The sequence below is a fragment of the Pochonia chlamydosporia genome, chromosome 2 (genome assembly GCF_001653235.2).
Source record: "Pochonia chlamydosporia 170 chromosome 2, whole genome shotgun sequence".
NCBI lineage: Eukaryota > Fungi > Ascomycota > Sordariomycetes > Hypocreales > Clavicipitaceae > Pochonia > Pochonia chlamydosporia.
In genome coordinates, this window is record NC_035791.1 from 234,778 (window position 1) to 256,013 (window position 21,236).

The window sequence follows — 21,236 nt, forward strand, 5'->3', positions numbered from 1 at the left end:
TGGCGTCGGCTGGATGAGGGCTAACGATGGGCAAATGCCAAAAAAAAAAAAAAAAAAAAAAAAAAAAAAACACGGTGGAAGTCTTTGCAACTCATTCTCCCATTACTAATTACTTAATTGCCGTCTGGAGAGCCGTGGCTGCTAGATGGTCTCGTGTTTAAAGTTGTTGCCAATCTGCGCCCTTCCAGATGTTGTCCAACAGCCGGAGTCTAGTGGGGCGGTCCATGTTCGGCGTTTCCAGGTTCTTAAACCGAAAGAAGCCAGCTTTTCCTCTCGTCAACCATATACGCATATAAGGACGGACTGCTAACAGTTTCTTGCTTCGACGGCACTATAGTGGCATATGGTTTCTTGCCTAAGTCTTACTTGATCCCTGAAACAAGAAGTGTAGCAAGAAGTCCACGTTTCTCCGACAACTAGCTATGAGGATCGGGTTTCTTGGTCTGGGCAGAATGGGCACGCCCATGGCCATGAATCTCTCCAAATATTACCCAACAACAGTTTGGAATCGAAGCGCTTCGAAATATCCGGCATTGGTAGCAGCCGGAGCGGTTGTTGGTGAAACTCCAGCCAGAGTTGCTGAACAGTCTGACCTCATCTTTACTATGCTATTTGATGGAGCTGCCATACAATCCGTATTTGACGAGAGCTTCAGAAAGGCACTCAAGGACAAGACGATTATCAACACGAGCTCGGTATCTGTAGAGTACAGTGAAGCGCTCTCCAGACAAATCACTGCAGCTGGAGGAAGTTTCATGGAAATGCCCGTAAGTGGAAGCAAGGTACCGGCTGAACAAGGCAAGCTGGTTGGAATGATGGCGGGTGACCGAGCTATTTGTGAGCGAGCTAGGCGTTTCGTAGAGCCGCTTACGAGTGCTGCAATCTACTGCGGCCCAATTGGTTCGGGTTTGAGGATGAAGTATGCCATCAACGCGTATTTGGTTACAATGACGGTAGGACTTGCAGAATCTGTGAGTCTGGCTCAAGCCCAGGGCCTTGACTTGGATGCATTCTCCCAAGTATTAGCGGCTGGCCCGCTGGCATCTGCATATTCCAAATTGAAGATGGACAAGATTTTGGCCCAAGACTGGTCGGCACAGGCGGCAATCAAGGACTGTTACAACAGCACAAAACTCATTCAGGCAGCGGCCAAAGAGGCAAACACACAGTCGCCACTGGTTCAGCTGTGTGGTGAGCTGTACAGCCAGGCAAATGATCTTGGGATGGCCGAGGATGACATGATTTCAGTATTCAGGATATTATGCGAGCTGTCTGCAAAGGAACAGCGCTAGCAGCCAGCCAAATCTCGACCAGACAAGCCCACATGATTGATATATTCACTAGATGCAAGAAAAAGAAGACTACAAGTTCTCCGTCATGGCCTCTACAACAAAATGAGCACCGCCGCCTTCCCCAAACATGGACTGCAAATCTGCCGCAAAGAGCTCGGGCTCTTCGTATGCCGCAAAATGACCGCCGTGGGTGTGGCTTGCTTCGTATACTACGGGACCTAAACATTTACCCCACGACCTTGGGACCGCAAACAAGTCCTTTGGGAAATAGGATATCCCTAACGGGACTGATGGTATGTACCGCACACCTCTAAAGGACATCTCGAGTGAGTGATATGCCTCGAAGTAGATGCGGAGGCTTGCTGCTGGCCCTGCGGTAGAGAATTGATAGACGGAAACCCAGGTCAAAATCTCGTCCTCAGTCCACGCGTAGCTGTCGGTCCAATCGTGAAGCTTTTCATATATCCAACCCAGCAGGGCCACAGGCGAGTCAGCAAGGCACAACCCAAGCGTTGATGGCCTTGTGTTCTGCTGTATCATGTAACCTGAGCCTTCGGTGAAGTACCATAATGTTCGGGCAAGTCCTTGTTTTTCCACCGAGGAGTATTGCTTGAGAAAGTACTGAATGCCAAACCACAAAGATTTCCTCGGAGGGGGCCTAACGCATGGGAAATTGATATGTGATGCCAGACAGTGCTTGGGGTAGTGCAAGCTGATGAGACGAGTGATGAAGAATCCCCAGTCGCCACCTTGTGTCACTGTGAAGTAGTAAGCAATGGTCCAGCCTCCTCGTATTCTACTCCAGAAGAATTCGTACCATAGGTGTCATAGCCCAAACGGAGCATTACCTTATGCATGCACTCGGCATACTGTTTAACGGCAAATCCTCGTTGTCGTACTTGTTGAGAGAATCCGAAATTGGGCAGTGATGGCGCGACGACGTGAAAGGCCTGTCCCTGCCGAGGCTCTGTAAGCAGGGGGAGGATCTTGGTGACTTCTAGAAAGCTTCCCGGCCCTAAAGTCGTATCAGTCAGAAAACGTCTCTGACAGCTCGTTTGGATGCCAAAATGCACTCACATCCATGAACAAATAACAGCGGAATGGCATTTGGCTGGGAGCTTCGTTGGTGGATGAAGTGAATGGCCAGCTCATCAAATCCGTCAACGGAAATACCAGTCATATAATGCGGCAATTTGTTCAATTTTTCTTCTTGCTTTCTCCAGTCAAATCTGTCTTCCCAGTATTTGGCCAGGCGCTTCACGTCTTTGCGTGCCGCTCCGTAATTCCAGTCATCGGAGAAGTCTACCTGGTCGGGATAAGCAGCTTTGGCCAACCTTGCCTTCAGTGCGGCAATCGCGGAGTCTGGAACCGCAATTTTGAAGGGTTTAATCTCAGGAGACATGCTTGTGGTTCTTGAATGGTGCGGATTCCGAGGGCGTCGCTGTGCACACACGTCACCACCCAGATGGAGGTTAGAATGAGTGAAGTCTGGTCAGTCATAATGTCGTGAAGGTTGAACATTGCAACGTGCGGATTGACGCGACGAGCACAGGCGTCTGGTCGGAGTAACGGCACATCTCAACGGCCCGAAATACTCGCGAAACCGTCAGGTTCAACCATGAAATAATAAATGCGAGGAGGATGTAATGTCATCAAGTAACATGCGCGTGTACGTAGAAGAATTGACATTTTCTGCTTTCAATGTTTTGGGCTGACTCCATGAATCTACAATGGGTTGCAATTTCAGCAAGTGTCCAGTAGCATCAAATAAAGGACAAAACAAGCTTGAAGATGCACGTGCTGGGATACCCCGTTTGGCGATTTGATCATTTGTCGAGTGTCTGGTCTAATGGTTGTCAACCTGCTTGGTGTTACTAGCTGCTGCGCCTCAGCGCTCTACCACAGGCATGCAAGGAAGGACATGGAACTGTCTTTAGTAGATACCTAGGTGGACTTCAATGTTGACTTCAACCCTGTCCGGTCGGGTCGAAGGAGGTTGTTGATGCGGCAGTTGAGCCAGTTGAGTCCGAAGAACCCGAGGGGCCACGGCGGCTTTTGCAATCAATTGATGTCTTGGCGGGTTTTGTAGCCAAAACAGGACTAGTCTGGGTCAAATGTTGCCGGGGACTTGCAGTCGACGGTCTGGTTGGTCTGGTCCTTTCATTCCATGCCGACATCAGGCCGGTGAAGCGTACCATGCAGTATTCAAGGTTTCCTTCATCAAGGCGACAGCAATGCTGTCAGTCAAAGTCCCTCCCTTCAACAACAAGAATCGCACAAGCTCGAGCATAGAGCATGAAGATCAGACAGCGCAGCATCTGCCATACATGTAGAGCACGCAAACTTGCTGTATGTAGCTACTCCTTCAACCCCCCGGCATATTGCGCTCTGACAGAGCGCTCAAATGTTTTTAGTGCGATGGACAGACCCCGTCATGTTCTCAGTGTCTAAAAAGCCGCCGGAAGTGTGGTGGCTATCGGTATGACCTGATATTTGCGCAACCGGTAACGACTACGAACCCAAGCATGAACACGAAGCTTGCATCCGCGAAAGCGTCACCGAGGAGACGGGTTGAGCAATCACGCCTGGCCAAAGGACCACAAACATTTTTGTCAACTCCTAGTCCTGACCGGCCTCTTTCGTGGCCAATGAAGGACATCCTGTCCTTGGTGATTCAAAGTTTTATACCAGCACAAAACACCGTCAATGTTCAACCCAAAGGGCCCATAACCTACCCCAGAATATGTGGCTCGTGGATAGAAGCAGTGCCTGACCTTACAACCACTGGACCACATGGGAGAGCGCTCTCATCTTCTATCAAAGCATTCGCAGTAGCAATTACGGCCTACGACAGACCCGATGGGGCTCCTACCGTTGATGCATTAAGAGCTCATGGCTTTGCCCTCAATTCCCTGCAACGCGCTTTAACTAATTGCAACAAGGACGGCCCAAATGAACTTTCGGCCGCCATCATGTTTCTGTTCCTATCAGAGGTATGTTGATACATAACATTGAACTCCCCACCCCTACAAATCCTGACCTGACCCATATCATTGTCCCCCAAAAAGATTCTTTTGCCTTCAAACAACAGTTCTGGTGTTCATGTGGCAGGACTTTCGCACCTCATGCAGTCCAAGGGACCACATTATTACATCTCTGGAATTGCCCACAAGATTTTTGTCGGAGCTCGGCCTTCTCTGGTTAGTTTCCGCAGACCTCTGCTCCTGAAGTCCCATGCTGATATGTGGAAAAGATCATACAATCCATATGCAACCGCAAATCGTTTTTCTTGGGAACCCCGGAGTGGTGCACCATTCCATTTCGTAGTGTATCGCCAGACCCTCTCCAGAGTCTCATGTCTGTAGGGGCTTCCATACCAGCGGCACTGGAAACAATTGATCGAATTTCAGCTACCTCAACATCTTGTCAAGTTCTAGTATGTATGGACATACTTCTGCATATCATACGACAGCTCAATTCCTGGTGTCATTCATACTCGACAACACTTCGTCATCAACATGCCTTTGATTATGTTGAGTCTGTGTCGTCCAAAGACATATGGTACCCTGATATTACGGTGGCCAATAGTCTCACTCACTTCTGGGCATTCTGGCTCATTTGCGCGATATATGTACGAAGGCTGGGCTTTAACCTTGGCTGGCCGAGACATTTTGCGGATGAACTTTTGGGACAAGAACAAGTCATAAGAGCTAGGTCATATTCCATTATGAATAGTGTACCATATCTAACACAAGAGCATTTGAAACTGTACGGCGCTACGTCCCTGAGCCTTCCAGTCAAGGTCGCATACGAGTACTTCCAACAAGCTGGAGATCCCAATTCCATAGCGCTTTGCGACAGTGCAATCCGACATATTGACCACAGGGGGCACTTTTATCTCAATACCTTCCTTAAATCCGACATGACAGTCCTACAACTCCTCCCTCGCATATCCCAGTGCAAGAGCCAGGAGCAGCAAAACTTCAAAGACGACACGTCGGCTAAGTTGTGGCCCTCCGGCTCGCCGAGCCTAGCCGGCATCTAAATCGATCGAATCAGAAAATCTTGGTTCTTTTGCCGGGCTCTAGCCAGGTAATCTTGTCCTTGATATTCTCTGCTTCAAAAACTTTGGCGGCCTTGGAGCTATCTTCCGAGAAATGGCCCCAGCCATCGCAATGCATTGGGATGACCACATCGGGGTCTATATCTCTGATCAAGTGAACGGCTTGCGCGCCGTCCATGGTGATCTGCAGTGGAGGGTCAGTCACTGCGACGGATGCCGCGCCAAGGTTGAGCAACGCAGCCCGGATGTTGTACTTCGTTTTGATAGCCGCAAGATCCTCAATGTACACCGTATCTCCAGAGAAGTATATGCCATTTGGCTTTCCATCAGTCTGCCCAAAATTTGGACCGGAAAGAACAAATCCGATGCATTCCCCTCCGGGTAAATGCTGGCATGGAGTAGCTGTAACTTCAAACTGTACGCCACCTATGCTGAATGTAGAAGTCTCCCAGGGAGACATTCCACGAACACCAGGACGAGGTGCGAGTTTGTCAGAACCGTCACGAGTGGTGAATACTCGACGTCCATCCAACAATTGACGGCCGATTTCATCCAAATTGTCCGGGTGATCTTCGTGAGAGAGCATCACGGCGTCTATGACGGGGAGATCTGCCAAGGTCAAAGCAGGAACGGATGTGTTTTTGAGTATGACGACGCCACGATCCCACTCTGTCCCGGCTGGAGAAAAGAAGGGATCAGTGATGAAATTGATGCCATCAATATCCAGAATGGCAGTAGCAGTGCCAATAAAAGTGATATGTAAAGAAGCCATGGTGAATTGTCAAGAAATAGTCGGTTGAAAGGAGCTGAGCGTGTAGCCTATGTGATTTCACAACTTGCGGATTTTCGACACTTTATATACTTCAATATGGGCGTGTGTGGCAATAATGTAACTTTGCGCATTATTAATTTGACTTCTGAAGTCTTCCTAATTGGGACACAAAACCCGAACATGTGGCGCTTTTCCTACCTCTTCTCTCACTCGGCGGGTTATGCTGATCGAGGCTGCATTAGTGTGCCTTCAATGTACGATACTGTATATCTATCCCGTCTACTAGTAATTGTACGATGACTGCAAACATGAAGAAGCGCTCAGGAATACTGTCAAACTTGACGCGCTGCGAGCCTTGCTCACCGCGTATTAACATTTATCACAGACTGACACATACGGACGCATGCGAGCCAAGTGTAGCTAGCTGCTATAGCTCCATCATCATCGGATCTGAAGTTGGTCGCCCGTGGCCTTGTAATTACCGCGCGATTAGCTTCTGCGCCGTAAGACCAAAACGTCTAGCCATTATGAACAGCCTGGCACTCCGCGGTACAAAGTAGTACAGGAACCACGCGATGGAAATTGAACCTCCGCTCCAGAACCACAGTGGCCGTTTCTTCTTTTGTATCATTCTGACCACGTTGCGAGCGTAGTCGTCTGTATCCATTGCCCCCTTTTGAGACAACATAACCCGCTGTAGCCAGAAATTTTCAACGGGAAGGTACCGTGAGCCCTTCGGCAGGGATGGGTTTTGTTCCCGAACTATGCGGAAATTTAGTCGTCAAATACGTTCCAGAACCCTGTTGATTTACGACTTACTTATATTACTCTTTACCCCACCAGTGATGACAGTAATAACATCAACTCTACCGAATTCATTTAGTAGTTGCATGAAGACAAGTGGTAGTGTTAGATAGCGTACCCGAGAGGCTGGAGCTCCATCCGAAGAGAATCCCCATAGGCATGGAGTGCAGCTTTGCTCGCGTTATAAGCAGAGGAATACACCAAGGGTACAATTGGAGCGATGCTGCCAATATTAACGATACATCCTTTTGCATTTATCAACAGGTCGGAGCAAGCTTTGACCATTCTCATAACACCAAGAACGTTGACATCAAACATTGATGCAACAACGCCATCAACATCCAGATCCAAGGCGGGCCTATGAGTAGCGGATCCTGCATTGTTGATCAAAACATCAAGCTTCTCGTTGGTGATGGATGAGACGTTCTTGACGGCGGTTATTATCGATTCCGTTGATGTGACATCCAACTCAATGGCCACCATGCCAGGTCTTAGGAGATCGTCTATACTGGACGGTCGCCGCACAGCGCAAATAACAAAATAGCCGGCTTGATGAAGCTCAGTCGCGAGTGAACCTCCTATTCCGCCAATTCCTGCTCCTGTGACGAGCGCAGTTTTCTGGCCGGCTGTCGGGCCATGTGAAGTCTGGTTGGTCATTCTTTTTTCTCGTTGGCGTAGCTCGTCTGAAGAGACACGGTAGTAGCGGAGATAACTGATGGATGTTTGGTCTGATGTGCCAAGTAGGTGAACGCGAGAATAGCTTTGGCCGGATTGCTGAGCGGGTTCCGGTCAATGTCTTGCTTTTTCTGCGTCACTGAAGGGGACCGATGATGTCTGGTAGTTGGCAGGCTCCAGGGCGGGTTTAAAGGGAATTTTGAGCCACGTTGTAATCTTTTGCTAGTTGACGTGTCAGATCAACTGATAGGAGATCAACATGTCTGGTGGTTCTGGGGTCTGCACAGAGCTTCCCCAGCTTTGATAAGTAAGCAGCCAGGTGCGGTCAAGGTCCCAGTGTATCCCAGCCATGTTGATCAAATGGTGACATGGAGACTCAGACTCGGCCCAGCACATCTGCCGAGGTAATAAATTTGAAATGGAATTTGACCTGTCGCCCCAGGACCACTTTTCCCGTTTTCGATCAGACACCAGATAACATTGAACATATTCTCCCCCCATCGCTCCATGGATGGGCTAATGACACCTAGAGGCGGTGAAATGTCCTGCAAATGTTTGGCATCAAGTAAATAGCAAGCAAGCGACGTGTTAGCCCTGGAAAAGGTGAAACATTCTGACGACCCGGACTACATCTTGGCTGTAAATAAATTTCTTCATTTCTGCTCTACCACAAATTTACAACTGCGCACGTGAAATGTCTAGCGATACCCTTGATGAAGGAGGCTGTGTTTTACGGTACGCAGTTCAACCTCATTCTCCATCTCTATCTCGTTTGGTATCACGTATGTATACTACACACGGCGTACGTTGTGCACGATGCCCAAATACCACTGGACGCGTCATTCTTTATAGCGATATATCTGGCCGCATCCAGTCAAAGGTGTCAAACAGCTCAAAATTAAAATCCAGCTGCATCGTGTCCAAGCTAACTGGTGGCCAGCTCTCATCATCTCGGGCATTCAATGTGTGATCGAGCACCAGTTGAATGACCGAGCTACAACCTGCGCACAGCTCGCCGTTTGGGCCATTTGGACCAATCCAGTCCAGAAACCCGATCAAGAGGCTCAGTTGTTGGATTATGCTGGACCGCGTTATCTTTACGTTCTGCGGATGTCGGCCGCTGAATGTTGGTTTCAATAGTTCCATACAGAGAATTCCACCACTTGGAGTGGCATACGCCATGACCTGGCCAGAATGCTGTCAGTTGAACTGCATCGCAGCATGATTTGAAGACGAGCGCAAGTACTCACCAGCCAGGCAAAGTCGGCCCGTACCAGGGTAAACCGGTCTTTGTTGGTCCAGAATAACAGCGTGCGCGACACAAGTTCAAAACTTGTGGTCAGGAGTTCGCACTGGTCCCGATGGCCACGCCGCCATAGCAGTCGCTCGATGACGAAGAGATTTTGCAGGTGCTCCAACTTGATCAGCAGCCTAGCATAGAGAAGACCCATGTCTGCCAAAGGGTCGTCAAATTCCCCATCACGGTAGACTGCCGAGTCCGGAAAGCTCGTCATGGTGTCGCTCTCTCGTTTCTTCAAGTGCCTGCTCGCAAGTTAATAAACAACCTCTTGGACTTCCGACTTGACTTTACGTCTGGTGGTATTAGGACATACAAGAGAGTATCAATGGGAGTTTCCTTCCAATTTCCCACCGCTATTTCAATCAGTTCATCGCGAATAAAAGCGATCAACAACCGACATCGAAGGGTCGTCGCTGCGTAGAGCCCTCCTTTGGTGTTCCATCCATTGTCATCCAGCGAGCGCACAGATTCAGCAATGGCGGCCTCTCCAGCAAACAGCTCTTCATCATCGAGATCCAATGGTAGCGGCGTTGAAACATAGCGATGGCTAATTTGGGGTGGCCGTCCCGTAAAAAGAACTACCACCTTATCCATAATGAACACATGGGCAGCCACTCTGCGTCTTGTTTCTGAACTCAGACATGGTTGGTACGTGGGAGAGGAGGACTCGGCATGATAACCAAGAAAGGTCAGCAACGAAGTTGATTCAGACAATGCTCTCCAACAAGAAAGGCCTGCCAAGCGTACGGGGGTTAGTCGGTCTATGATTTATGGGAGACGCTTGTTTGGTGCAAAACTCACTGGCATCGCCGGTTATGATGGACTCTGCTACAGTGCGTCGAATGCAAAGCTGCAATAAAATGCTATTACCGTCCGAGAACCTACGAGCTAGATCAATGGTAAGTCCAAGGCAGACCCTAGCTACCTCTGGCCAATGTTTGCGAAGGCTCTGTGCAGATGTTCCTTGTTGCGAAACCCAACGACGGTCTAAGCCTAGCTCTTTGAAGCTGAATATGAGTCCTAGCGACTCCCAGCGCAAATTTGGGCCAGAAAATTGGGCAATCCACTGGTCAGGGTCGGCGACGCTGTCTGAGAATGGCCGTGCAGTGTTGTTGCTGAGCATTACTGCAATCTCCTCGAGCTGCGAGTCGACGCGATTGGAGCCGAGATATTTCCCAAACCTACCATACAAGGATTTCAAAATTCGCTGGGCAGCCACTCTGGCCCAGCCGTCATATGGATGGGGTGACATGAGCAGCGAGATGTGTCCATCTGGTGGACTTGGGATACTGCGAAGCACAACCAAGCACATTTCGCGAGTAGGGGAGAGCAAAACTTCGGATGCTGCATCTCTGAATCGTTGTCTCTGTTTCGACTCTCCTGGTACAGGCAAGCAAGCTTGAAAGCCTTGAAGCAGGGACAATGTTTGTGTAGTCTCGTCATACACTGCCGAGTGACTGGTTGCGCCCAGAAACCCCGAGCCAGAACCAGTACCAGTACCAGATGAAGGAACGTCTATGGAAGGTGAGGTAGTGTGGTGCAGCCGCCGGGAAGCCACTGGTGATCGCTCTACCAAACCTGGAGGGTCATGTTGTGTCTCATCTGACACGGTCATTGAAGGTGAGAGGTCCTCACCGGTTGTTGAATTGAAGTCAAAGGCGGTATCACTGTTCCTTGGGCCCTCGTTGAGCAGCGCAGCCTTCAAATTGGAGCTGCCGACCAAGTAGACGCAATTTTTGGCTTGATTCCTCGCTCGACATCTATTGCATACTGGCTGTGTATGGTCACACGCGACCTTGCGCCTTCGACATGGATCGCATGCTTGCAGACGCCCATTGGGTCTACGAGGAGCTGGCCGAGCGGGCGAACTCATGGCCAGCGACACCTTCTGAGTCGATGTGTCTGTCATGTAAAGTATCGTTGGTTGTTTGACAAGCGTGAAGCGTGGATATTCATGCAACTAGGTTGACACATTCGTTTGTTGGTGTGGGGTTATTATTAGGAACTCGACTTGCCTGCATGTGGTCAACGGGTGTTATGTCCCGCTTTTTGGGCACTCAAGAGTCAAGGAGTATTGGCACAGACTGTCTCGTCAACAAGAATTAAAAGAATACAATGAGAATATTACAATATTAATGGAATTATAAATATATAAAATAGATTGGCAATAAAAAACAGCTCATTAATAACCCTGGTGTGAGCTACTGGGGCCAGCGCGATAAATCTTGGAAACCACACTGCCTCCACATTTTGTGTTCCAACAACCACAGTTCTGTCACGCTGCACACAAATGGGACAGGAGCCAGATAACCCCCACAGGTGGCAATCATTTGGCTTACATAGTTCAATCGACTCTGCCACTGTTTCCACCGGTGACTTTATTGTTTTCCTTAGTAAGGGTGATTTCATGATAATTTTGATACCCTGACGCTCATTCTGGCCTTTGCTTGTCTCCTTAGACTTGCCCTTGTCTCGATTATTGGGGGACGTACGAGATTGTCGTCATCGATGTTTAAAAGTCAGGCCATTCTATCTGCCCTCAATGGTCTTGGAATTTGCCTTCGCTGAAGAAGTCCCGCTGGCTGCTGCGTGGCAACTTGTCTCGACGGAGGCAAATGCATGAGCAATACACATTCTTCCGTGTCCGAGTGCAGCAGGCCAAAACTAAGGATAGCCAATACGGCTCTATTGCATTTTCCTTCGGCTAATAATTTAAGATTTAGGGTCTAGGCGCGGGGGTTGCTCTCCTAAAGTTAGCATTCTTGAGGAGCAAGCTCAACTAAGCTTTAAACTAGAAGCCAGATTCTACCATTAGTAGCTCATTACCAAGAGAACTAGCATATATATTGTTTAATATTGCGAGATCTGCGAAAGATAAGTTTGAAGCGGCTTAAATAATAGATAGATACTCTGTAGACTTAACATTAAACACAGATCCTTTCCTTGTTCATATTACTAATTTAGCCGCTTATCCTCTCTACATTCTCACCTTATACTTTGCGGGCTACCATGTACCAACCTATGCCGAATGGCATTTCAAAGCAATAACTGACAATCCGGATTCGTTAACGCATTAGGGAAACCAGTGACATAAGGCCACGTTACAGTTAGTACACGTTGGTGTCTTAGGCCTTGTACGACACATCGCGTACTACATGACGACAGATTACCATGACATAAATAACCCCCTTTGCGCCCGTAATTAAGTAGAATTTACCCCTACTCGACCCTTGCATTTGTTATAACTTCCACTCGCCTAGAGTTACCACGCGCCTTCAAGCCTGTCCCTTTTCCAATTTTACAGGGCATATAACCCCCAACCAAGGCATTCTCGTTTGCTCTTACTCAACCCGACCAACCTTAACCAGTAGGAAGTGTATATGGTTGAACGCCAAAATGGATACCAATCAGACCAAGTACCCTTCGTATGTTAACTGCAGAACCGCGTGGTTTAAACACCATCAGACTGATCTGTGCCTCCAGTTCGTATCGGACTGGGAAGCAGTGGAAAAGTCCATGCATACCAGCTCTGCTACTTGCTTGGTATATTTTCCGTCTGATCATCTTGGACTGGGTTATAGTAGGGTAATAGAATCCCAATTATCACAGGATATTCAGGCATGGACATTTTTCAGCTTTCTGTCGCCAAAGCTTTCTCAGCTATCTATTAACCTTTCACGATTTTGTTCCGTCCAATCTAATCTCAGCTATGACCGAAGAATTCTCCTGCATCACCATGTGGCATGGATATTTTTAATGGACGATGTTACCGAAAAACTGCCATTATACAATCTTCATAAAACTGCAGGCAGGAAATACCTTAACAACCTTAAGAGTATTACGATGGGTGGTCCGGTTGAGGACATGATGCAGTTTAAGGGTTTATGCCCGATGGAGATTCTCGAAGCAGCTCTTATTGCTCAACAGATTCTCGCAGAGGATTTAATGCCACTTAAGAAGCGTCTACTCTCTCCCCAGCATTTAGAGGCATGCATTTTCACCCTCAATCAGTTCTTCGACTCTGAATACGAGGAGGGATTAAAGTTCTGCACCGAACTCACGTCGCAGGAGATTCTCAAAACCAGAGTTATCACTGTGGGTGGTTTGGTGCCTATGCTTCTTGCTGTGGGAAACGCTCAGGCAGACTCATATGTTGCCAGCGACCAAAGCTTATTGCAGCTTTCAATGGTAATAGCGCTTGCTAATGACATCATTGGCCTATATAAAGATCTTAACGCAGTTGACCAACAAGAAGACGGGTCTGCCTACTTGAACCTTGTTCGAGTAGAAATGAGGGAACGAGGATTGCGTAGCGAAGACGCCCTGCGTATTTACATTGGCAAACTCAATTATTTGATTCAATCATTCGAGATCTTCTTGTTAACCTGCTCTCGCTGTCGTCAAGAGTACTACACCGAAGCGTTCAAGTTCGCTCTCAACTACCTGGACTACCATTTGATGGGAGTTATGGGTAACCCGAATAACCGATATGGTTGGAAACTAGCAAGTGCCATTTGTTGACTCTTAGGGATGCCCCTCTAGCGAAAACCAAGTAGTGCGTCTGAGTTTTGTGCCCCAATAATCTAACATTAAGTGGCATTATTAGAGTCATAGAACTGGACATAAAACGGGTCTTAGTACTCCGTAGTGTCTTAGATATCTGATGTAAAGATTGCAAGCCTCTTCTACACCCCGTAAAGGACTAACCTGACCGAGTTCGTGGCTACAGATGGCACCTCGCCCTGTGGCATTTGAGGATACCACGCCCGAGCGGCCTCCTGCTCTAACAGATGGATTTGCCGCTAGTGTCCAGTCACACGCACTCACATATGAGAGTTTCTATAGGCTAGATCAGAACAAAGTGGTTAAGTAATTAGCCGAGATTCCATCGTATGGACAGTTTGTAGATACTGTAACCACGAGAGATCTTTCACATAAAGTGTCGTAGTGGGCCAAAGAGGGAGAAGCAGCCCGCAACTCGACGGGTACAAAGCCCGACCACGAAGGGGCCCAGGTCTACGAAGCACTGGATACACTTTAACAAAAGACACATGGCAAGTGATGGGGTATTACGCGTTTGTTGTCGCTTTGACGCACGTTACGGTCTGGCTCACAGCGAGGCGTTGTGTTGCAGTTTGGTGGAATTTACTCACCACGCCAACACAGGTGGGAGCCTTCTTCAAGCTTCTTGTCATCCGCGCGATTCGATGTACAACGAACTAATACCAAGTTCGGCATGAACAACGCTTTTGGCCTCGTTTAGTGAGTGCCCTTGCATTTGTTACCCTTCCGGTTTGTAGGCATGAGTATCGTATGTTACGTGAAGATGTCTCGACCAGCTTTAAACTACTTAATGTTTGGCAACGATCATAGAGTCGAGATCCTCAACCTGCAGTTCAATGCAAAAGAAGTGTATTTTTGGGATATTGCAATCCTTTTCCTCAATTCTAGACTGCCATCTCCGAGAGACATTGTTGTCTCGTAGATAGCTCTAAGGCGGATGCATTTGGCTCAAAATAAAGACGAGATACTCTACTCCGTGCATTATGATGTGGGTAGAAACCGTCAATAAGTTTAGCTTACACCTTCTCAGAGAGACGCCGCTGCCAACGCACAATAGAGGGTTGAACCGGACGAGAGAACAAAGATGTATAGTCCGTTGGCGGTATCCACGCCGTGCCATCCATGGTAGAGAATTTGAAGATTCTAATGAGGGTAGAAATTATGGTGCATAAGTTTACATATGCAAACTTCTCTCCGATACAACGATGTCGGCCAGCACCGAAAGGCAAATACGGACTTCGTGTTCCTTTGGAGACTGCACCATAACCGTAATCTACAATGTCATCAGCCTCTTCGACGCGGGAGTCCCATCGATGGGGATCCCATTCGAGAGCATTGGGAAAATATTTTTCAGTCAAATGCGTTACCGCGGGCGATGCCAGCAGAACTTTGTCGGGTGTAATGACATAGTTGTGACCAGGAACAGGGATGGGCGTCTTTACCTTGCGTAACAGGGAGTGAATAGAAGAATGAACACGCAAGGTTTCCTTGATGACATTGTGTAACAATGGTAGCTTGTCAATATCAGTATATTCAAGGGGCCGCAGGATCCCATCCTTACCCAGGTTCTTTACCTGTTCATTGTAGAGCTCCTCTGCAATGTCAGGGCGTGATGCGAGACGAAGTAGAATCCATGCGCCAGACGATGACGAGGAGTGCTGGCCAGCCATGAGCAATGTAATCATGAGGTGTGCGATTTCTTTGTCTGGTATGGGCAGTCCAGTCTTGTACTTGCATGACATCAAGTTCCAAATCATGTCAGTATGCTCCTCGCAGGGTTTGCCGCTACGCGCTCTTCGCTTCTCAATTATGTCGAGGTAGATCGATCGCATTGTGGCATGCGCAACATCGCGCTTGCGGTTTTGTGGTAGTGGCGCCCAAGGTAGGAGAAAGTTTATGGGTCTAAAACCCAAATCAAGATCATGATATAGTGCAGCAAACTCGTTGGTAAGCTTTTTGCGGACTTCTTCTCCTTGTAATGCGTGTCCAGCAGTGAAGATGGTGATTTGGGCCATCATCGTGGCTACATCGACCACACCAGAATTGCCCTTGAAAGCAGGTGAAGACTTGACATAGTCTATGACCTCTTTCTCAATTATCTGTACGTGCGACTCGAGTGCTTGTTGAGTAAGTCCAAATTTGATGAATTTCTTTTGTTCTATCAACTTCGAATTGGGACAATCGTAGCACACGTCGCTTCCAAATACCGGTGTGGTGAGTGGGCTATAGATTTCTTCGGCATTCAGATCTTGGTGTTTGCCGTTGAGGATGAAGTCATTGCCGTCCGTTCCAAGATATACCGTTATCCGTTTACCCAGTAGTATAAAGGTAAATATGTCGCCATACTAGAGAATCAAGTAAACATTAGCTAGTAGCTCTTAGGAGACAGAAGCGTTTTGAGCACGATACCTTTTCCTGGCATCGTTTAAAAAAGTTGCACGGGTCTCTTCCGTAAGATATGGCGTTCCCGATAATAGGAAGCCAATGGAAAACAACAGGAGGTTCTGTCTTGCTGCGTGGGACCTGCTGGACAAGGACGTTTGTCAAAATTGATGCAAGCATGGCACCAACAATGCAACCAATACCTCTTAGAGCGAGATCAAAGCTCAACAAGCGACCTTGTGGCTCAAATTCCAAAGGAAAGAGCATATTGACTGTAAAAGTAGGTCGAATGTTATGTAAATCTCTACTTGCCAGTCTTGAGAAGAAAAGAATTTCGTTGATAAGTTACTGCGGTATTCGCAACAGAGGTAAGACTCGAATGGAAGAAGTGACAATAATGCTAGAACGCAAAAGAGTGCAAATACATGGCTTTATAAATTATACTTTTATCTTTTTATGTTATTGTCTTTTGCTCCCTTTATAACTTGTGCAATTAAACGATATCCTACTTGTAACTTTGTGTATATGTGATGCTCGCGTTGTTAACCTAGACACAAAACTCGTATCCGTATTCGCTATCTCTGTATGCTTAACGTAAACGTATTCGCCTCTAGCATTGCGCCAAGATACAGTGGATACGGCCTGGTGGTTCATGACCTGATATCCTTTCCATAACATAATACGTCCAGTTGCCCAAAATCTCACCTACGCCAAGTGTGCACGGAACTAGAACAAAGCAATTTTCTCATTAAACGAGAAGATTATTGCCCTGGAGGGTAGACAACTTATGCACTATTTCGCCACGTATTTAGACGCCTTGCATTGCCGTGGTTGGTGATCGCGGCGTGAGCATAAGTAAGACTGGTTTCTCTTGCACGGGAAGAAGGCCCCACGGACGAGAATAATGCTGCTGTGACAACAGAAGCAGAAGGATTAACTCAACGGTCTGTAACAATTTGGTGGTGAAGTTGAGAGATGAAGTGCATTTTTGGTCATGGCCACAAGCCCACCGGTGTGGTTAAGTTAGTGTGTGCAGTCTAGACAATGACATTGCTCTTTCAAAGTATAATTTTATCACGTTGCTGTTGCTACTTTACGAATTTGAATTGCCAGTTATCAAACTATTCAATAGTGTAAACCAGTTTCTCAGCACTGATTGGTCTCATGTAGTCTTCAGTTCTGCCAAAACCCTTCCGGTCAATTACTAGGCCGGTTAACAACGCAAAGCCGTCGGGAACAATTCGCTCCAATCCACCAGGCATCCTTCGAATCGGGTTCGGATGCAACTTAACGTCATTCTCCTTTGCGCCAGAATTAAGGAAATCAAAGAACTTTGCAGCAAACTCTCGAGCCTCGGGCTTTGCGGGGAAGAAAACGCCTGCACCTCAGATTTTAGCATGAGCAACCCGAAACGTAACCTAGTCTTCTGGGAATGCTTACCATGTCCGTAGCCTATTCCGACACCTAATCCCTCCCAAACAGCACCGTAAATTGGTTGAATAGCAAGATTTGCAGTATCAAAGCCTCCACCGCGTGCGCTGCGGAAGACATGATATTTGCCCTGGGGGTTTAGTGTACTGTGAACCTTTGCGACGGTGTCACGTTCTGATATCGTGTCAAGGGCAAAGTGAACACCGTTATCGCCAGTGGCGCGTCTGACTTGTTCAGGCCAGTCTTGTTCGCGATAATCGACCAGATAGTCATACTTGTATGGCGCCCCTCGGAGGAATTCATGCTTTGAGGAACTTGCAACTCCAATAAGTCGTATGCTGCGACCTGAAGCTTCACCAACTCTATGCACAAGCTGAGCAGCCAACTGCCCGAGAGATGTCGAAGATCCGTAGACTAGGACATTGATTGGGTCGTCAGATGGAACAATTTGGCCAGCAGAGAAAGGACCGGGGAGCCCGAATCGGTCGAATATCCCCTGCGCCGCTGTTAGGCCACACATGCTGATAGTTGCCGCTTCCTCAAATGACAGGCCCTCCGGGATTGTCCAGAGCAAGTCATAAGGGGCCGTGGCATATTCCGCAAAGGCGCCGGGGCGGTCATTAGCTGAACTGGCTATAACCCGCGTTAGTCTCCAAGTAGCTTAAAACATTGAACTCCTGTGGTCTGGTCGTCCCTGAAAAGTCTGGTCTGGTATGGTAGGGGCAGACAAACCTCCTTGAAGGAAGCCCGCAACTCGAGTCCCATTCTGCACTCGCCCGTCTGCAACACCACGCAACTCATCACTGGCACCAACAACGATTCCAGCAAAATCAGTTCCGACAACTCGCTGTTGCTGTTCTGCAACGGGCTCCTGAACATACAACGCATCCACTGGGTTGAGGGCGACAGCATGCACGCGAATGAGCACCTCACCTGGACCAGGTGTTGGCGCCGGGATGTCGCGCACTTCCGTTGTTCGCGAAGATGGAGTGAGAATGAGGGCCTTCATTGCGCACGCTGTGACTGCTGTGACTAGGCCGGGTAGGGTTGATGCTGTATTTGATATCTGGTATTATCGGTTGTGTTGCAGAATTTACACCCAGACTACTTATTGTACGGATCACCAGCCGTTTATATACTTTGTTTTGCGTTATCAACACGTTATGCCAGCTAGCTGAAATCGTAAGCCACTCAGTGTTCCTGTTCACACTATTGACATTTGTAATGCTGGAAGTGACGCATGAGCAGCAAGTTGGTAGCAATGGCTGGCTGCCGCCAAAATTTTCAGGCTTAGAAATCCGGCATGCTTACTGTGGCTGGCCTCAGTTGCGGATGCGAGTTTGAGGACCAAAACGAGTCAAGTTAATCAATCCGGCTTATTAGCACCTTGTGGCTGAAGAACTGACTTGCGAGTGGGCAGTTGTCGTGAAGTTGACAAGGAGTCTTTCTCACCACCTGCATTGTGCCCGCTGGACATGACATGATATGCAAATGAGCCTCAGGTTCGGTCTGGTTCTGCTTTGAAATGCTTTCATGATCCTCAGGCTCATACCACGTTTCAAATGACCATGCCTTTGCTGTCAAAGTTTGATTGAACATTTCGGTCTTTGCAAAGGTACAAAATGCTGCTCCTCAACATAGCTAGCACGCGCCAGGTTGCCGGAAATATGGCATTTTACCATCGAGGCCGCGTCAATTGTAACGTGCAGCTCATGGCTAAACCAGTCTCAGGCTGATGGACTCTTGATATCAAACCAGACATAATTCCCACTGGCCCTCAGCACTGTCCATTCCTTGTCTTTCATCTCCCTCAAGCCTCTTCTTCACCCAAGTTAAATTGAGAGGTGTCATACTGTTTGGAACATTGAAACCCTGGGCAGGCTGAGACCATCTATCTGGCTCACCCCTCCATCTCAGTCACCTTTTTACAAAAGTCAAGTTGATGAGGCAAGCTAGTGGGGATTCACACACCAAATCGCAGCCAAGTTTTATGCTCCTCTCACTACCCCCCCTTTATTAAAGGTTTCACAGAACTTTCAGTTTCTAGCGATAGTTGCTACCGTTACTATCATTGGCTTGAGAACCTATAGTTTATATACAAAACTCCCAGTAGCGCTGCCAGGACTTTTGCCTAGCGCTCGCATTTAGCCTCAACTGATTATTACCAGGGGACGGCAGACAGAAACCTTCCATGCCTCGACCTTGCGCCTATTATTATTTCACAGTGCTTCGCTTTGCTAGCCCAAGATATGAGCATGTAGCCGATGCGCCTACAATGCATCACGGATAGTGCCAAGGTATGGAAGCGAATAGGTGGTGAGCATCCTGTTGTACCATGTAGCTTCAATAAAAACTAAAGTGATGCAGAGTTAGTAGTACCTTGACCTCAGCCAGCAACGCTACAGGCACAGAAGTGTGCACGTCTTTGCTCACATGTACGAAATACGACATATTCGATCAGTCAATCAATGCAACGTCTCTTGCCTCGCCATTCACAAACAAATTTAGCAGAAACATCATCACGCAACATCATACACGATGAAGTTCAATTCTCAACGCCTTCATGTTTGTATTTTACTTTTTGGTACCGCCTTGGACCAAGCTGCTGGAAGCCAGGATCAGAGTCCAACCGTCAGAATTGGGGCTGGCTACGTGATCGGCAGCGCCTGTCCAGACTCGCCCGCCGACTTATTCCAGAGAATTCCATATGCTCAGCCGCCCGTAAAGCAGCTTAGGTTCTTGCCTCCCGTTGCATTTAATGGTACTTATAGCCGCGGCGTTTTCCAAGCTACAAAAGCTCCCGCTCCGTGCATCCAATTCGGCCCGTATAGCACACGCGTCCCACCATCAGAGGACTGGTAAGTAGAAATGCATTTAAAGCATAAGTGACGAGATCCTGACTTGGCCCGAACTGGGTCCATACAGCCTGACGTTAAATGTTTACGTTCCCAGTCGTTCTCACCGTAAGAATAAAAGGTTGCCTGTAAAAGTATGGATGTTTGGAGGCGGCAATGTGGTAGGTGATATCGGAAATCCTCTTTACGACGCGTGCAACCTCGCAACGGACGCCATAATCGTGGCTTTCAATTATAGATTGGGTCCTTTAGGATTTCTTGGTCTGGTTGACGCTGGGATCAAAGGCAATATGGCACTGCACGATTCCCTTTTGGCATTGCAATGGGTAAAGGAAAATATCGCTGCGTTTGGCGGGGATGCTAACAAAGTAATGATGTTTGGACAAAGCGCCGGGGCTGATAATGTCTTCACCGTATCTGCCCTCCCGCAAGCAGAAAAGCTTTTGTCCGGAGTGGTCTTGGAGTCTGGTGGAGGAATTGATCTGATTCCGCCCACCATTGCGTCGTACAGTGGCTCAAGCTACGCTCAGACACTTGGCTGCGGTATATCCGATGTGAGTACGGCGTACCATAGGCCTTTGTGCGAGAAATTTGTTCTTTTATTCTGTTAACCGTTCATCCGTAGCTGGCTTGCCTACAGTCTAAATCGACGGCAGACCTTGTGGACGCATATCAAAGAACACCAGCTCTATTGGCCAACAGCAAGCTTACCCTGATATTTGGCGTGAATATGCCCAACACAACCAGTCTTAGTTCTCCGATTATAGACGGTGATTTGATCAAACAGCAGCCTTTAAAGTCTGGCTCTCGAGTCCCGATTCTTGTGGGAACCAGTGAGTATTACTGTTGATAAATCTGTCACGGGATCGTCAAAATGACTTGCCTAGCGGAAAGCGAGAATACTCTTTTCGTAATACCATTCTACAAGAGTAGCAATGCGCCTATTACAGAACACAACTACTCGCAGTTTTTGGACTTGTGGGGTCCGTTTTCCTCCTCAATACGAACAAAGTACCCGTTATCCAGATTTAACACGACGGGCTCTACATCCGTCGCCGTAATTCGTGCTGTGACGCATGTGACTACGACAATTAGTTAC

The 21,236-nt window shown here is 47.9% G+C and overlaps 9 protein-coding genes across 9 annotated transcripts; 3 read left to right on the forward strand and 6 right to left on the reverse strand.

Moving 5' to 3' along the window:
* Positions 1 to 452: 452 nt before the first annotated feature.
* On the forward strand, positions 453 to 1,292 carry VFPPC_11936 (NAD binding NADP oxidoreductase coenzyme F420-dependent; the record flags this gene model as incomplete). The annotated part of the gene is made up of 1 exon (XM_018289971.1): positions 453 to 1,292. The coding sequence occupies one exon, from the start codon at positions 453 to 455 to the stop codon at positions 1,290 to 1,292; it is 840 nt and encodes a 279-aa protein (XP_018146141.1).
* Positions 1,293 to 1,361: 69 nt separating this feature from the next.
* On the reverse strand, positions 1,362 to 2,694 carry VFPPC_11937 (epoxide hydrolase; the record flags this gene model as incomplete). The annotated part of the gene is made up of 3 exons (XM_018289972.1): positions 1,362 to 2,050; positions 2,110 to 2,307; positions 2,370 to 2,694. 3 exons carry the CDS (start codon positions 2,692 to 2,694, stop codon positions 1,362 to 1,364), a joined length of 1,212 nt encoding a protein of 403 aa, XP_018146142.1.
* A 2,653-nt stretch (positions 2,695 to 5,347) lies between these two features.
* VFPPC_14981 (zn-dependent hydrolases of the beta-lactamase protein) lies at positions 5,348 to 6,127 on the reverse strand (the record flags this gene model as incomplete). Its single annotated transcript, XM_018292744.1, has 1 exon — positions 5,348 to 6,127. The coding sequence occupies one exon, from the start codon at positions 6,125 to 6,127 to the stop codon at positions 5,348 to 5,350; it is 780 nt and encodes a 259-aa protein (XP_018146143.1).
* Positions 6,128 to 6,605: 478 nt separating this feature from the next.
* On the reverse strand, positions 6,606 to 7,588 carry VFPPC_11938 (oxidoreductase,short chain dehydrogenase; the record flags this gene model as incomplete). The annotated part of the gene is made up of 3 exons (XM_018289973.1): positions 6,606 to 6,889; positions 6,947 to 6,993; positions 7,050 to 7,588. The coding sequence occupies 3 exons, from the start codon at positions 7,586 to 7,588 to the stop codon at positions 6,606 to 6,608; spliced, it is 870 nt and encodes a 289-aa protein (XP_018146144.1).
* Positions 7,589 to 8,452: 864 nt separating this feature from the next.
* Positions 8,453 to 10,779, reverse strand: VFPPC_11939 (fungal specific transcription factor domain-containing protein; the record flags this gene model as incomplete). Its single annotated transcript, XM_018289974.1, has 4 exons — positions 8,453 to 8,791; positions 8,857 to 9,148; positions 9,220 to 9,640; positions 9,708 to 10,779. The coding sequence occupies 4 exons, from the start codon at positions 10,777 to 10,779 to the stop codon at positions 8,453 to 8,455; spliced, it is 2,124 nt and encodes a 707-aa protein (XP_018146145.1).
* Positions 10,780 to 12,302: 1,523 nt separating this feature from the next.
* On the forward strand, positions 12,303 to 13,520 carry VFPPC_11940 (terpenoid synthase; the record flags this gene model as incomplete). The annotated part of the gene is made up of 2 exons (XM_022428797.1): positions 12,303 to 13,398; positions 13,513 to 13,520. 2 exons carry the CDS (start codon positions 12,303 to 12,305, stop codon positions 13,518 to 13,520), a joined length of 1,104 nt encoding a protein of 367 aa, XP_022284540.1.
* Positions 13,521 to 14,485: 965 nt separating this feature from the next.
* Positions 14,486 to 16,118, reverse strand: VFPPC_17614 (cytochrome P450; the record flags this gene model as incomplete). The annotated part of the gene is made up of 2 exons (XM_022429307.1): positions 14,486 to 15,814; positions 15,879 to 16,118. 2 exons carry the CDS (start codon positions 16,116 to 16,118, stop codon positions 14,486 to 14,488), a joined length of 1,569 nt encoding a protein of 522 aa, XP_022285666.1.
* An 854-nt stretch (positions 16,119 to 16,972) lies between these two features.
* On the reverse strand, positions 16,973 to 18,291 carry VFPPC_17613 (zinc-binding oxidoreductase; the record flags this gene model as incomplete). Its single annotated transcript, XM_018289976.2, has 3 exons — positions 16,973 to 17,229; positions 17,292 to 17,915; positions 18,015 to 18,291. The coding sequence occupies 3 exons, from the start codon at positions 18,289 to 18,291 to the stop codon at positions 16,973 to 16,975; spliced, it is 1,158 nt and encodes a 385-aa protein (XP_018146147.2).
* Positions 18,292 to 19,820: 1,529 nt separating this feature from the next.
* Positions 19,821 to 20,144, forward strand: VFPPC_11944 (carboxylesterase family domain-containing protein; the record flags this gene model as incomplete). The annotated part of the gene is made up of 1 exon (XM_018289978.1): positions 19,821 to 20,144. The coding sequence occupies one exon, from the start codon at positions 19,821 to 19,823 to the stop codon at positions 20,142 to 20,144; it is 324 nt and encodes a 107-aa protein (XP_018146149.1).
* Positions 20,145 to 21,236: the final 1,092 nt, after the last annotated feature.